At 39.2% G+C, this 17039-nt stretch overlaps 2 protein-coding genes across 2 annotated transcripts; one reads left to right on the forward strand and one right to left on the reverse strand.

The window, feature by feature from the left end:
- The first annotated feature begins 606 nt into the window (after positions 1-606).
- On the forward strand, positions 607-4668 carry LOC131225829 (probable L-cysteine desulfhydrase, chloroplastic). Its single transcript, XM_058221420.1, has 2 exons — positions 607-2152; positions 4430-4668. Exon 1 carries the CDS (start codon positions 777-779, stop codon positions 2145-2147), a length of 1371 nt encoding a protein of 456 aa, XP_058077403.1. The 5' UTR covers positions 607-776; the 3' UTR covers positions 2148-2152; positions 4430-4668.
- Positions 4669-7163: 2495 nt separating this feature from the next.
- Positions 7164-13428, reverse strand: LOC131225830 (uncharacterized). Its single transcript, XM_058221421.1, has 6 exons — positions 13223-13428; positions 11305-11955; positions 11066-11206; positions 10926-10976; positions 10122-10193; positions 7164-8227 (listed from the first exon to the last, which is right to left on the reverse strand). Exons 2-6 carry the CDS (start codon positions 11944-11946, stop codon positions 8171-8173), a joined length of 963 nt encoding a protein of 320 aa, XP_058077404.1. The 5' UTR covers positions 11947-11955; positions 13223-13428; the 3' UTR covers positions 7164-8170.
- Positions 13429-17039: the final 3611 nt, after the last annotated feature.

Here is a 17039-nt window from a genome sequence, read left to right on the forward strand (position 1 = left end):
AAGATGGTGAAGCCAATACCGTGGACTCACCTTGATGTATTTATTCTATATCCGTCCCGTCTATCTGTATTTTAATATCATTTTAGGGCTTGAGAAAAAAAATTAAAAATAAAGATCAATAACTAAGGTGGACCATAATATAGGAAACAGTGACGGCTGATCATTAAAAACTTCTTATGAGCTACAAAAGTTTTAAATCAAAGATAATATTTGTATTTTCCCTTCATCCAGGTTTGTGTGATTTTATCAATAGTTAATGTTAAATAAAAATTATGGTGGGCCCTAAGAATTTTTAAATGGTGCGACATTCAATCAGCACTGTTTCCTATATCGTGGTCCATTTGGATATGGATCTTATCATTTTTTTGGAATAAAGCACTAAAATGATATGAAAAAACGGATAGACGGAGTGGATATAGAATACATAAATGAACATGGGACCCACGGCATGGGACGCACCGTATTTGGTAAGGCAAGTGCCGCACCTAATCCACTCCACCTTACGGGTTACAACTGCTGCCCCAGCGCACCTTAGAAACGTCGATATCGTATGCCTACGTGGAAGCACTCATCCAAAAACCAAAAAAGAAGAGCCGAGGCCGGCGAGAAACGAAACGCTTCTCTCTCTCTCTCTATATGTTTTTTATTTACAGATAAAACTCAAAACCGGCGAGAAAAATACAGAGAAACCCCTTCCATTTTTGCCGAACAATCCGCTCTCACCGAAAAACCCTAACCCCAAATCCCATGCCCTCTCATCGCGGCCCGACTTAGCGATGGACTCTCCTCCTTCCACAGCCGTCGATCCTGAATCCAACGGCTCATCTTCCCCCACCGAGAATCACACCCCATCCAAAAGGGCCAAGATCTCCCCACCCGACCCCGCCTCCGAATTCTCCCATCACGACCCTACCGTCGCCCGCATCAACAACGGCAGCTTCGGTAGTTGCCCTTCCTCGATCCTGGCCGTCCAATCCTCATACCAGGCCCTCTTCCTCCGCCAGCCCGATGATTTCTACTTCAATGGCCTCAAGCCCGCCATTCTCCGATCCCGATCGTCCATCAGGGACCTCATCAACGCTGATGACGTGGACGAGGTCGCGATCGTCGACAACGCCACCACAGCAGCCGCGATCGTATTCCAGCAGATCTCCCGCGCCTTTTCTGAGGGTAGGTTCTCGCCTGGCGATGCCGTCGTGATGCTGCACTACGCCTATGGCGCTGTGAAGAAGTCCATCGAAGCGTACGTGGCTCGTGCTGGGGGCCACATCATCGAGGTCTATCTACCGTTCCCGGTCAGCTCCAACGATGAGATCGTGCTTGAATTCAGGAAGGCGCTGGAGAAGGGGAAATCGAACGGTCGGAGAGTGAGGCTGGCGGTGATTGACCACATCACGTCGATGCCAACAGTACTGATCCCAGTGAAGGAACTGACTAGGATTTGCAGGGAGGAGGGCGTCGATCAGGTGTTTGTCGATGCGGCTCATGCGATTGGGAATGTTGAGGTCGACATGAAGGACATTGGCGCTGATTTCTACACCAGCAACCTGCACAAGTGGTTCTTCTGCCCGCCGTCCGTGGCGTTCTTGTACTCCCGGAAGTCTCCGGCCGCATCCGATTTGCATCACCCAGTTGTATCGGACGAGTATGGAAATGGATTGGCGATTGAGAGCGCTTGGATTGGGACCAGGGATTACAGCGCACAGCTCGTCGTCCCGGAAGTGGTTGAATTCATCAACAGGTTTGAAGGCGGGATCGAAGGTATTAGGAAGAGGAACCATGAGGCGGTCGTTGAGATGGGGCAGATGCTGGTGAAGTCATGGGGGACCCACCTGGGGACGCCCCCGGACATGTGTACCAGCATGATCATGGTGGGGTTGCCGGGCTGTTTAAGGATTTTGAGTGATTCGGATGGCAAGAAGCTGAGGACCCATTTGAGGGAGTGTTTTGGAATCGAAGTTCCAATATATTATAAGGCGGCAAAAGATGGGGAGATTGAAGGGCAGGAGGTGGACAGGTTGGTGACTGGGTATGCAAGGATTTCTCATCAGGTTTATAACAAGGTTGATGATTACTATAAGTTCAGGGATGCAATAAACAAGCTTGTTCGGGATGGGCTTACTTGCCAAATGCTTCCATCTAACTGATAATGGTATGTTTTCTTTCAGCAATGAAATCGAAATGCAGGATGTTTGTGGTGTTTGGTATTAGATAGATGAGGAAATGAAGAATGCTTGTTAATTACCATTTGTTCCAGCAATGTGGTGCCCCCATGATGTGTGAGTGTCATCTAGCCCGTTCCTTAGATGTGTCCTCCCTCCATGTTAGTTCTAGTTGCCAAAGTCCAGCTCGATGCATAATTGTGTGGGCCACACCATAAGGGATCAATGCAGGACATTGGGGAGGATGATGCCCACCAGAGAATCTTCCATGGAATTTGGGGTCCACCTTGTTGTTTATACACCATCCACGCCGGTCATCAGGTGCACCCACTTGGATGAATTGGTCAAAATCAAGTAAAAAACTGATACAATTTTTACCATATGTAGTTGTGTTTATCATCTTTTCTTTCTTTTTTCTTTTTTTCTTCTTCTTTTTTAAGGTTCTGTTGTATGTACCTCTTTTAGCAGGAGATGGGGTGTACTCTGTGCAATTGAGAATTGGGATAGGAATGGGACGGGATGGTGCTTTCCTAGCACAATTGAGATTTTTTAGGATGTGGTTTGACTGGTAACCCCAACACCAGCACTGTGGGCCCGACCATGATGTATGAGTTTTATCCACGCCGTCCATCCATTTTGCTAGCTCATTTTAGGGCATGAGCACAAAAATGAGGCAGATCCAAACCTCAGGTGGACCACACCACTGGAAACAGTGGGTATTGAATGCTGGCCATTGAAAACTTCCTGGGAGCCCCAGAAGTTTTGGATTATGCTGATTTTTGTGTTAACCCTTCATCCAGGACTGTGTCACCTTATCAATAGGTTAAATGGCAAATAAACATTACCATGGGCCCTAGCAAGCTTTTAATGGTGGACTTTCAATCAACACTGTTTTCCCGTAGTGTGGTCTACCTGAGATTGGATCTACCTAATTTTTTGTCTCATGGCCTAAAATGAGCTGGCAAAATGGATGGATGGCATGGATAAAACACATACATCATGGTAGGGCCCACAGAGCTTTGACACCACCTATCTGGCTGCTGTTGGGGTCACCAACCAAACCATGTCCGATTTTTTATGGGCTGCTTGTACTTAGGTCACAGAACCAATCCGTATTTTGCTACTTCTGAAAGGATCCTTAACGGATGGGAAGAGACACATTTCTTTGTTTTACAGTCTTACAGATATCTATTTGTGGACATATCTAAAAGTATATTAAAACACAAGAACAAAGAGGCAAGTCCTTGTTGTTTGATCCAGTGGCTTGTTCCTTAAAAAGCAATTCGATACAACTCTTGTATCATATTGTATTGGCATAAGCTGGATTAGTCCTGGATACGACTTTTGCTGCACTTGCTATTTCCCTCAAATATCCATGGTGGAGGGAAGTATAGACCATGGTGAGTTACCTCTTAAGAATATATGCGAATTTAGTTTAGTTTTCTTTGTTTATTCTCAGCACCTGCATCACCATCATCTAACTTCCTATTGGATTTCACTGGAGCAAGTCCACATCAAGGCAAATTATAATCCAACAAAACAGAGACATCAATAAGATGCAAAGCCTTCATTGCATATGCTTAAAATCACCCTTTGTTCATCGGGACAATTTCTCTTGAATTTTGACATCCATAAACCTAAGGAAGGTTGTCTTGCACCATTTGGGGGAAAAGAAAGAAAGAAGAATAAAAAAGAAAAGAAAAGAAGCCTGTCTCAGTCACCATTTTTCCTGCATGCATGCCCAACAAGCTATCATAATAAGGGCAATCTTATGTCATATTTAGGAGATATTGCTGCAACATCCTCAACAACATGTGAGATTGTAAAGGCCTGTTGGGTTGGGTTGGGGGAATCCTCTAAAAAAACAGTGAGCTTCCTGTTCGATTCAATCAGATGCCCATCCAGAAGGGCCTTGAATTCCTCCTTTATTCTTCTTCGTATTGTAAGACATGCTTCATCTCTTTTATAATCTATTGCATGAGTTACAAGGAACACACTTACCATATGAAAAAAGTCGTGCATTGTGCATCTAGTCATCATGTGATGGGTGTTAGTAGTCTGTTGTTGGTGAACTTTGTTTCTGGTAAAGGAAATGTAGAGTAATCGGGCGATGACTATTGTTAGTGAGCTGTTTGTGAATTCCATTTCATGGTTTACTTGATTTCAATTTGAATATCTACTTCTATTTCATGTACCGTTCATTAGTAACAATGCAGTGGTATTTCTGAGAATCAAGTGAGTAACAGTAGTTTTCCTCCCATACGCAGGCGAACTCGACTTGTCAAAGTTGGCTGCAGGCATTTGGTTTTTCAATAGAATTTACTGACAAGTCAAATTCGGATCTGGGGAATTCTGGGATCTGGAGAAAACACCACTTCCTTCTTTGCTATGGTGATTTTAGGGAAAGTACTTGCGACGTTATTGTAATGACTTGGAACAAACATCAGAGCACTTTTTCCACATTGTAGTTGCAGGAAATGAAATAAAAATGTTTGTTCAATCTGGATTCTAACCATCTTATGTTTTTTTCATGAGTTTTACAGGAGATCTAGATCCTTAAAGATTTATTTATTTTCCTGATTAAATGATATCGGTCACTTTGCATGAACCAGTGGTTGATATGTATTCAATAAAAAATAAAAAAATCATAGGCTATCATGTTCCATGCATTATTTAACTTCAGACTGTTAATACTGGAAAAAGGAAAACTAAGAAAAGAAATGAGAACTGTTGAGAAATAGTTAAAAATGCTTCTCAGGAACAAAGGTACAAATAAATAATAAATTGGGGGGAGTATGTATTTTAGAAGATCATAAATTTTGAATGAAAAATTGCATCCTTGAAAAAGGGGGTGGGGTGGGAATTTTTTATTAAAAAAAATTGCAGAATTTATTGAAGGGGAAAACTAATAGTAGACCAGTTTCCTTATTGGGTGTGCTGTACTCTACTTGGACATTTGACTATGGTTGATGGGACCGTGTACACTCTTGGTGGGTCCATCAGATAGGGTATGGTAGAGAAATCTCTCTGATAGGATGAGCATCCTACAGCTGACCTACCAATGGAAGACAAATAGGATACTGACGGTGAAAAGGGTCACCCCATCAAATGGAAATGGATAGGAATAGGATTCTGAGATGGGCGAGATTTTTTTATCATGGTTGGACTGTTTCAGAGAAGTGTATTTTATTTTTCTCCAGTCCTCCCTCAGGGTCATATTCTTCCTGAGAGAGTTCATAGTATGGCATGTACACGTGGAGCATAAGGGATAGAGATTTTGGAGGAGATAGGAAAAAGGAGAGGTGGAGGAAATGGTGGGGCTACATGCACAGGAATGGTGGGTGACTCATCCACACGGTTCCCTCGCTTTTCCCAGCTGAGAGTTCCTGATCTGCATTATTTTTTAACTAGCATCCTAACATGAGCAGGCACAATAGATATATGGAGTGAATGCTACACAATTATTAAGATGAGCAACAAAGTCCCATCCACACGGTTCCCTCGCTTTTCCCAGCTGAGAGTTCCTGATCTGTATTATTTTTTAACTAACACATCCTAACATGAGCAGGCACAATAGATATATGGAGTGAATGCTACACAATTATTAAGATAAGCAACAAAGTCTCATGGTCATCTGCTAAGCAACTATACTTTTATAATCGATTTAAATGTCCAAAGCCAGTACGTTGTATATAGTAAAGATAGTTTAATTGCACACAATTAAATTTATCCTCTTCAGGACATGGTATCAGAGTTAGAGTTTTGCTAACCTTAGTTTTCCCCTTCATCTCTCTAACACTTAGTGAGACCCATACCATGAAGCTTCAAGACCACTTGTAGCATCTTTTAAGTGTTTGGCACATACGAGGAAGTTGCTTCGCTCTGCTTAGGTTAGATTCATGACTAATTTCTAAAGAGCTTAATTTCTTCTGTAATCATTCTGAAAAGAAATCTTTCAGTGAACGTATTATACCAAAAATAATAGAATAAATGGTAAAAGGATCTAATACAGCTAGTTGTATCTTAGGCCTGCAATACGACTAGTTGCTTTGGATTTTATCCATTTATCAACTGGCCTACAATAAGACTAGTGGCTTAGGATATATTCATTTTATCAACTGGCCTGTCGAATCATTGGTGCTGATTCTTAGCAAGTGACAATGAAAGATTCAGATTAGCCGGGGTAATCCTAACCATTGGATAGGATGCAAAAGATGGACATCAAGATTGAGCAAATATAAATAGGTATAAGTCTAACTTTGGTCATCATACTAAAGAAACAGTTTCATAGATGATGTTGACCATCAAACCTATGCTTATGAAACGTATGGCTATAACAAAAAATGACCAACATTCCAAGGGTTGAGATCATCCAATAGGTGTGATTTCTTCCATGGTGTGCCAATAATAGCATCTACTGATTTTCCATCCAGATTTGATAAATGGCGCTGCGACAAGTTGTAATAGATCCTCACCCATGATATACAAGGTGGTGATGTGTGTGTTTTAACTCAAGTATGAATACAGTACTTTGCATAGAGGGCCTTAAAAAGGAGATCTATTATGATAGTTAGATAGTAAAAATATAAGATTTTCCACCCCAAGTTCGAATTAAAATCCAGGATTTTCTGGGTGCCAAGCATAATTTGGATTGAAAATCTTAAATTCCAATTCCTAAATGCCCGAAATTCATGTTATGCCCATGAAAAATCAGTTACAGATGCAAGTGCGACCCCTGAGTTTTTTGGGGTTTTCCGCATCAAATGTGAACCATCACTTTTTTACCCCTTCTCTCTCAACCGTGTATTCTTAGGTCACAATATCAAAGGGCTGTTATCTACAAATTTGGTAAATCTCTGGGCCATCTCCCATCATCCATGCCATGATTAATGCTATTGATGGTTCAACCATGGGCCCCATATGCACAAAACCCAACTGGTCACCAAACTATAAATTTGACGGCGAGAAAGACCCAGTAATTCATCTACATCTAATAAGATGTTCTAACAAACCCAATCATATCCATTGATGAATACACGTTTTAGTATTTACATTTGTATCAAGGCTTTAAGACTCAGAAGACTCGAGTTAAGCAGAACTAATAGTCCGAACTGAAAATAGGGGATAAGTTAGCCAAGTCGCAACTCGACCAGGACTGAACAAGTTGATCTTAGTTGCTGAGTCTTAAACCCATGATCAACAACAAAGCCCACTTCTTTCTTCCAATCCAAGCATAGGTTTTAATTTCAAACAAGAGCAGTATCTGAGGAGAAAAAGCTAATTCAAGCTGCTGCCAACAGATACACACCCGCCCAAAAGAAATTAAGCCAAAATTATATCCACATCCTCTAAACCAACACCTATGCATAGAGGATTAGTCGTCGTATCGTCAACAATGTTTCCATCTGAGATATTCAGAACTTGCACAATCAGTCTGTCTCTGGACTGTCCATGCACTTGCACCAACAACAGCTCCCTTGACACGTGCCCTCTTGAATTAATCCAACAACTACAGGACCCCTGATTTCTTGCACTTTCCCCCCAGGAAAACCTCAATCCTCTCTGCTGATGTTCTTACTACTATGCTGTTTCTACTACTGCTGCTATTAACATAACTACATTCTTACCAAAAAGTTCAAAAAATGCAGTTTCCGATCGCCTCTTCCATCTTATGTTATTGGGTGGATACACTTGAAGTGGATGTTGATGCATCTGCTAGAATTGCTTGTGGCTGATCTGTTTTGAGTCATGCGATAGATGTGCTGCTCAGGCAGCTCATGTTGACCAAATCCTCGCACTCGCTTTCGCTAGATTCAGTGGAGCTCGAGGAGGTGTCAGTATCAGCCACTGATTCCATCAGAGCGGCTTTCGCTGCGGCGATGCTTCTCAGGCGGCTCGCGTTGACCGCCTCTTTGCATTTGCATTCTCTTGATTCACTGGAGCTTGAGGAGGTGTCAGTATCAGCTGTTGATTTCATCCGAGCAGCTTTTGCTGTGGCCTTCTCTTCCCTACTTCTCTTCTGATCTTAGCTTTTGCAGTTGGGTAGGTAGAACCAACATTGTGTCCTACACATACAACCAACCAAAAAAATTAGAAAAATAAAAATAAAAATAAAAAAATCAATATATTAGATGGATTTTCCATGACCCACGGTCCGGAATTTGCAGCAGATCATTTGTAACTAATATGTAAACTGTTATAAAAGACAGTTCTGAGACATTCAAAATTGGGATTTCTTCTTGTTGAAAGGACCTTCAATTAAAAGAAAAAAATAAAAGAAAATTGAGAATGTATGGTTTTTCATTTTTAAGGTGAAATTAGAAATACAAATTGTATGAATTAAACAGATTGACAAGAAATGGAATTCTTAGATAAATCCATGTATTCCCATACGAATCAAATAAGATGAATCTTGCCTGAACTATAATTCCTTGGCAAGTTTAATCTGAGATCAGAAATTTGAAGAGTTCCACAGAAACGAGAATAGTTATTCTGAATTTTATCCTTTTTCCCCCCTCCCTTTCTCACTGCCATTAAATATGCTTTTGCAAGAATTTTCATAAAATTTGTATGGTTTTGAGTGGTCAGATTCACTTCAATTTCATTGATAATGATCAAATTAGATACACTGAAGGGTTCAATGTCCTTTGATCTTTGAAGCATCTTCCTTTGAAGACGGACCATATCCTTAACTGTCATTTTGTGGGCCATTGATAGAAAGGTTAGGATTTTCCAATCTTAAAGATTTTGGATGTAGCTCTCATCAGCTATGTACCTCACCAGATCAGCAGTTTGGATCACTGAACCATGGGCCCCACATGCACAGAATCACATGCATTAAAAAAATTTCTGTTGTGGATAAGCAGACTCCTTTACTGCTGCTCTACTTTGTTATACAAACAATCATCTCTAGTCTAAAGTTGCTGGTCTGAAGTCTTATAAATAAGACCTATCATCTGATGAGGTCACAGTGTCCTGCTCCTCATCATCAAATGTACAGTTCAGATGATCTTGCAGGATTTTTGAAATTTTGGGAATTATCGTCAAGTGATCCAACAAGCTGTTGATTTGCCGTGCCCCACCTTGGATGGGAGAAGTGCCTGGAAAATATCCCAGGTTGGAGGATCCTAACCCTTTGACCAGTGGACCATTGTGAGTTAAAAGTAAGCTGTTGTCATAGTTCCTCCTCAACCATCAGAATTTGGGCCTTTGATCAAAGAGTTGAAATCTTCCAATTTGTGAAATGTTCTATGCATACTCCACGCATATAGAGCTAACAAGATCAACAGTTTGGATTATCGAAGATGGTGTCCATGTGTAGAGAATCTTGACCTATAATCCTTTCCAACCGATTTGTAAACCAATCAATACCATGAAAGAAAAAAAGAAGTAAAACCAATTTCAAAACTAATCAAAACCCAATTCAAATTCACAAATAAAAATCTAAAAAGCACTCAAACCAACATGAATTCAAAAACCCATCAATTAAAAAGAAAAAAACCAAACACAACACCATAATTTCTTTCCTTTTCTACTGTATATTCACAAAATTGAGAGAAAATACGAAAACAAAAAGAAAAAAAGAAAAAAAAGAATGACAGGAGGAGAATGATGTGGTTTATCTGCCGCTAAGTGCATGTCCTCTGTTATCTCACGTAAGGTAGAGGCCTAATTGAGGTTTCTCTTTAACCGTGTTAGTTCATGGAGAACCATTTTATGATTCCTTTTTGAGCAGCTAGCTTATCCTTCATTGTTTTGTACTCCATCAATAATTATTTGTACTCTATATTCTCTTCATACTTCCTACTCTGAATCAAAGATTGGTCCTATTTAGTTAGCGAAAATAAAAACACGAATTTAATAATATTGAAACGAGAACGAAGTATTTCAAATTACTTTCTGATTAGAAACATATGCACATAAAATACACAAAATAATCATTATGTGGAGAATGCTTACAATTTTCTCTTCAATCCTTAAAAGTACAGGTTCCAAATACCGACGTATTTCTTCAACCATGTTTGATTTATCCTGCATTCCAATCACAATGACGAATTATATAATGAAGTATGGAATCAGTTATTCATAACATCACAGGTAAAAAATAAAAATAAGGCTTAATTGGGGTAATTGCAGTTTAGATAAAGCCTAACTGAGGTTTCTCTTTAACCGTGTTAGTTCATCCTATAACTATTTTATGCTTCCTTCTTAAGCGGCTAGCTTATCTTTTATTTTTTTGGTACTCCAATAATTCTTTGTACTCTATATTCTCTTCATACTTCCTGCTCTAAATAAAAGTTGGTCCTATTTAGGTAGCAAAAATAAAAACAACTTCGATAATATTGTAACGAGAACAAAGTGTTTCAAATTGCTTTCTGATTAGAAATATATGCACATACATACACTTAAGTAATCATGATGTAGAGAATACTTGCAATTTTCTCTTCAATCTTCATAAGTCTAAGTTCCAAACACCGATATATTTCTTTGACTATGTTTGAAGTCTCTCATATGCTAATCACAACAGTGAATTATATAATGAGCTTTGAAATCAGTTATTGATTGCATAACAAATAAATATAAGGAATACAAAGTGATTACAAATCTAGGTTCCAAACACTAACATGTCTTCGACTGTGTTTGATGTCTCATGCATGCCGATCACAACGATGACTTGTATAATAAAGTGTGGAATTATTTTTAAAGTGTGGAATTGGTTATTAATAAAATAACAAGTAAAAATAAGGAAAGCAAAGCACTTACAGGAGGTAGTAGGATTTTCTCCTCGTTTGTAAGCGTTATATCTTCGGTAACCTGATGAAGATAAATACATATATTTAATTGCATTTTTGGACATAATATTGATGAATTATGAAAAAGAATTGGGTAAAAAATGTGAATACCTGAGTGTGGATGAGACTATTTATGTATTTTTTATGTGTGCCAGCTTGTTGATAATTGTTTCCGACCCATCTCAACAAACGTGGATACACCATTTTGGTTGTTAACCCTGGCTGAAGAATAATGTGCTCACGTAACCATGGCTATTGAAAAAAAAAATATTATAGATGAGAAACACATACAAAGAAGATAATGAACATTTGACTAAAAATAATTAACCACTATAATAAACAATACTTACTTCCAAAATCATGACACATCCATTCACGTATCCCTTCTTTTTCTTCGCACCTTCAGAAATACTTCTAACCAAAAACTCGTAAACAGCAGTTGCCCATGCATAACTATGCATTTTTTCCAAGTTATTCACATAGTGCAATAGGAATTTAGGAGTTGTTTGACTAGCATTTGGAAATAGAATTGTATTGAATATATATAAAATGAAAAGTTTGGTAAAGTCAGTTAAAGACTCTTCCAAACTTTGTTCCAACAACTTCTTAATATTCTCCTCCATCAAATTTCTCGAAAGAAGAACATTTGGAAAATACTTGTCTTTTAATTGTTTATCACAATCATCCAATTTCTTCTTTAAATCTATATATTCTCCTCTCATACTCAACCCCAATATTACAACAATGTCTTGGGGTTTAATAAAGACCCTCTTTCCTCCAAGGATGAAACAACTACTTGCATTATCCCATCTATCAAGAATACTGTTTAGAAATGTGCGTTGAACTGGCAACCTTGGGAAACGCATAAATTCTTTAAAGGGGGTATCTGCTATTGCTTTAATATGCTCATCTTTTAGTTTTACTTCATTCATAAAATCAAAAAACTTTGACGGAGCACATCTAGTGGTATAATTGACGTTTCGTGATTGCATTGTCTCCTCCTGCATTCAATGAAAAACAATCACGATTGAGCCATCCCATACTTTTTTTTACCTATTGCATCATAGATTCAAAGTTCATTCTAAATTAGATCTACATTATCCGAAATAGAATGAGAAATAACTCGCCATGTGTACTAAATATGGCTTGAAGAAGATGTCAAAGTACTGAAATACACTCCTGTTTATGGGACAATCAAATTATAAGAAAAAACTAAGTGATAAATAAGAAAAAAAAAAAAGCTTCAAGATAAGATTAAATTTTGAATAGGCTCAACCCAAACCATCCGTATTTAAAACCAAAGAGCCAAAATATCAAAGGGTTCAAATAATCCAAAGAGAACTTTCACTCTAGTTATTCAAATTCAATTCATCAACTATAGCCTATCTAGGGTGTGTTTGGATGAACTATCAAATGAGGTTGCAATAATAAGCCAAACAAAGTGGAAATGACCAAATTGTAGTTTCCTTTCCATTCATATTTGAGAGTCTGGACTTCACAACTTACTCGAGTTGAACCTGAATGAAACATAATTACAATTTGTGGTTATAGTTCCTTATAAGAACATACAGGAAACGAAGCCCCTAAATCTTTCTGCTTTCTTCATTAGATTTATCATTAACAATCCTATTTAATTTTGTGAAAAATAACTATAGTCCAAGTTATGCGGCTGGGATGTAACCAAAGGTGAGCCAATCCTGGGAGCATTAAGATGCATCATTGAGTGTGGAAAGAGAAGTAGCTTTTGATGAAATGCAGGCCTCATGCATCCCAACAGCAATAGTGCTCGCTGACAACCTTAATGCCACTTCCACTAATTTATTCCTTGTAAAACCCTTCATATGTTTCTAACTTTCCAATTACAGAGGGAGAAAAAGTGTTGAAGACAGGCACCAATATACCCCCACATGAACGAATCATCTCACATTCCTACGTATTTAATAAATAAGCATATATTCAAGCACCACAAGACCCTAATATCATCTTATATCCATCCAAACCCATCAAAGACAGAAAAACGCTCCATGAAAACGAACATATGTTTCTAACTTTCCAACTACAGAGGGGGGAAATGATGAAGCCAGGCACCAATAAACCCCCAACATGAAGGAATCGTCTCCCATTCATGCATATTTAAGAAATAAGTAGAGATTCAAGCACCACAAAACCCTAATATCATCTTATCTACATCCAAACGCATCAAAGTCACAAAATCGCTCCATGAAAACGAATGTACGTGAGAATATTAGGGTTGGGTGGAAAAATCGCCTGTGTATTCAAAGATTCGAGGAAGATCGTTAGAGAAGAAGCGAACTAGGGTTTTTGTTTCCCAACTCGTATCTCAGCCGTGTAGATGAAGGAACGAAGGTGTAAGATTTCAACGCCGATCACCGGCGCCGGAGATGGTAACTCATACAAAGAGGAGGAAAAACGCTGGGAGAGGAAGTGTGGGGAGTGGGTGGAATGAAACTCGTTTTGGGTTTTGTCCTTTTCTTTTTCTTTTTTGTTTTTTAAAGAGACGACGAGAAGCTAGGTGGGGCCTACTGTGATATTTGTGAGAAATCCACCCCGTCCATCCGTTTTTTTAGCTCATGCCCTATTTGTGAGAAATCCACCCCGTCCATCCGTTTTTTTAGCTCATGTTAGGGCATGAGCACAAAAATAATGCAGATCCTAGAGTAAAATGGGCCACACAACTAAGGAAAAGTGAGCAGTAAAATGCCTGCCGTTGAAACGTCCCTGGGTCCACCGGATGTTTATATGCAATCCAAACCGTTCATAAGGTCACTCGCAGTGGTATGAATAGAAAACATTAAAAAATTTAGCCTGATCCAAAATTCGTGGCCCGACTAATGTTTCAATGGTTAAGGTTCAATCCTCACTTTTTCCTATTTCGGCCCACTTGAGTTGTGGATCTGCCTCAATTTTTGGGCCAATGTGTTAGCACCATCTGGAAAAACAAATGGACGGGTTAGATTGCTCACAAATATCGTTGCCCCGCCACAACTTCACAGGATGTTTGGCGCATGGCATTAGATGTGATTAAGTTGGATGGAATTGCATTTTGGTCGTTCCAATTCTACTTAATATTAACATCCACCATGATATGTGGGTTATATCTACACCATTCACCCATTTTTAAAGATCATTTTAGAGCTTAAGTAGAACCCACCGTAGAAAGTAGCGGGGATTGAACACCTATAATTGAAAACTTTTTTGGAGCTACATAAGTTATGGACCTGCTTAATTTTTAGGCCCATATCATAAAATAAGGTTACAAACGGATGAAAAATTTGGATATAACATGTGTTATTTTCAATAGTTTCAAATGATAGTAAATGTATTTATTTAATATATAGCAAACTACGAGTGAATCCCACCGTATGTCAAACATACCATGAAATTTGGTTTCTAACATTATAACAAGCTACAATCCATTACTTAATAATTACATTTTTTGAATCCCATCCCACCTAATCCTTCAAAATATGAGATTTCAAATCCCTTTGGCTGTTGGTACTATAAAGTAACTAGTGGTTTTAAGTGCAGCAAGTTTCAAATCCAAGGTTTGAAATCTATAGTGTAAGCTTTGATTATATGTAAAATCATTTTGCAAGTTACAACTTACATGTATTGCATGTGTGTCACTAGACTATTAATTTGTTGAACACATGGTCCACTAATGATATCCTAAAATAATTAGATTATCAATTGCATCATTGTAATTACTTTAATATGATACTCAACACCCACTAATGATATCCTAAAATAATTAGATTATCAGTTATACCACTGTAATTACTTTAATACAATAATCAATGTCATCCAAACATCATCCATGTAAATCGGCTGTTAAAAATCATTAGTTAGACGCTTGAACGTGATATTTGTGCTTGCAGCTTATCCGAGACTTAAAATTTCTTCATTTTCAGGCAAAGTATATATTTCATTGGGCTTATTACAATAATTGTGTTAAACATTACATATATTCAATAATTAGAAATATTAAAGTTGATTCTAAATTTAGGGTGCCAAACAAAATAAGAGGATTTCAAATCCAGCGTTCCCAATACAGGATTCGGAAACCACGCTCCCGAACGGGCCATTAGGTGAACCTCGTCCGGGCTGGTGACTGTTTGTCTTCGCCACACTTGGTTTCCTGTTTCTGGCTTGTTTTTCCGTAGATCTTGACAGTTGAATCGTTTAATGGAGCATTGGATGGTTAGGATAGATAGGTGGAGCCTGACAACGCCCACGTGTAGGGTTTTAGAAGGGAAGTGTACTCGTGCCGGTCCATACGCTTTCACCATTTGTACACGTCCATCGTGCGACTCAGATTAAACCGTCCAAATGGTGGGCCCTATCAGATGTTTTCAAAAAGAGAAATATGCCCAATTGATATCCTAACCGGCCAAGTTGGGGACACCTAATAGACGGTTAGGATGATTACAAAGCTCCATTAATTAGAGGTGATGATTTCCGAGTTCTGAATCATTATGATTTTAAGGCTACGATCTATTGGTAGTGGGTTTGTCCAACGACTTTGGACGGTTTAAATTGATTTGCTTCTCTGACACGTGTAAAGTGTTCTCACGTGCTCCCTCCTTTAACGGGCCCAATCCCATCAATCAGGTCAGTTATTTGTATCCATCCATCATGGCCACTGATCCTACCATAAATTTTCACATACGTGCGACCAGATCAATTTTCAGGCCTGGGCTAGGTCGCAGTGGACCAGATCAATCAGGTCAGTTATTTGTAGTCTCCAATGCTTGCGTGTGTACATGTGCCAGATCAGGGCCGTTCATCAGGCAGGGGGCGTGGTCAACGCACCCTCTTTCAAAAATCTAGTCTGTCTGGTCATCAGGTGGACCGCAGATGGATTTTCAATACCTCATCCCTAGAAAGAGGCTTATTTACTTTCTGCAACTGTCATACAACTCACGTGTGTTCATTTACATCATGTGACTTCTTTTATTTATGCCTATCGAATCAAACCGCGCATGTATGCAAGGACGTGTAACTTGCCACAGAGATCACAGGCCGTTCGTGACACGTGGCTAGGCAGTCAACGGCTTGGGCCGTTCGTGACCAGCCCATTGACAGGCTCTTTTTAAGAACTGTTCACCAACAGGCGGTTGCACCACTCGTAGCTGCCCGTTGGGTGCACCCAGTCCAGCGCCGATGAAAAGCACAAGTATGTGAAATCGGCACTGAGTTACTAGGCTTTTATCATACTGAATAAAAAAATTTGGCCCACCATAAATATATGTAGTTTATCCACGCCATCCATCTGTTTTTTCAGTTCTTTTAAAGGGTTGAGCCCAAAATCTAAGCATATCCAAAGCTCAAGTGGACTACACTACAGGAAACTGTGGGAATAATGATCTCTACCGTTGAAACCTTGCTAGGGCCCACAGTGATGTTTATTTGTCATCCAACTTGTTCGTAAAATTACACAGATATAGATGAAGGAAAAACACAAATATCAGTTTGATCCAAAACTTCTATGGTGTGGTCCACTTGAGCTTTGGATATGCATAATTTCTGAGCTCAGGACCTAAAATGGATGAAGACAGTGGACAAAATACAAAAATCTTGGTCGACCCTACCGTAAAAGTAGTGAAATCATCATTTCATGCAGAGGACGAGTTGTAAAAAGTTTGAATTTCTATAATGCATGCTTTGTGGACGCAATCGATTTATGGGGTAAAAGGTTTTTTTTTTTTTTTAATTGTTTTTTAATAATCATTTGCTGTACTAAATAATCATTTTTTATCCCCAACCTTTAATGCATCCAATGGCTAAAAAAGCCCGGCAGCACAAGGAATGGTGCAGGTGCCTGTGGTGTCTGGCCTAGGGGTGGCCGAGCTGAGGTGTCCATGGCCTCTTTGAAGGGACGGCCTAGTAACAAGTCCTGCTCATGGTTCTCCAGCTGCAATAGCGGTCATGGATGCCTTCTCCTGGACATGACCCAGCTTGGATGCTGGTGTTAGGCTTCCTACAGGGGACTCAGACCAAGAAAAGAATATCAGTTGAAACTTGGAAGCTGGACTTGGAACTCATCTGAGTCATCTTGCTTGGG

The sequence above is a fragment of the Magnolia sinica genome, chromosome 14, assembly GCF_029962835.1.
Source record: "Magnolia sinica isolate HGM2019 chromosome 14, MsV1, whole genome shotgun sequence".
Taxonomy (NCBI): domain Eukaryota; kingdom Viridiplantae; phylum Streptophyta; class Magnoliopsida; order Magnoliales; family Magnoliaceae; genus Magnolia; species Magnolia sinica.

Excerpts from the sequence above, each read along its gene's own strand:
- LOC131225829 (XM_058221420.1), top strand. The coding sequence starts at position 777 with ATGGACTCTCCTCCTTCCACAGCCGTCGATCCTGAATCCAACGGCTCA.
- LOC131225830 (XM_058221421.1), bottom strand. The coding sequence starts at position 11,946 with ATGCAATCACGAAACGTCAATTATACCACTAGATGTGCTCCGTCAAAG. Across the intron at positions 10,977-11,065 it reads ATAGTCTCATCCACACTCAG|GTTACCGAAGATATAACGCT; the intron begins GTATTCACATTT and ends TATCTTCATCAG. Across the intron at positions 8,228-10,121 it reads TAAGGATTGAAGAGAAAATT|GACACAATGTTGGTTCTACC; the intron begins GTAAGCATTCTC and ends TTGTATGTGTAG.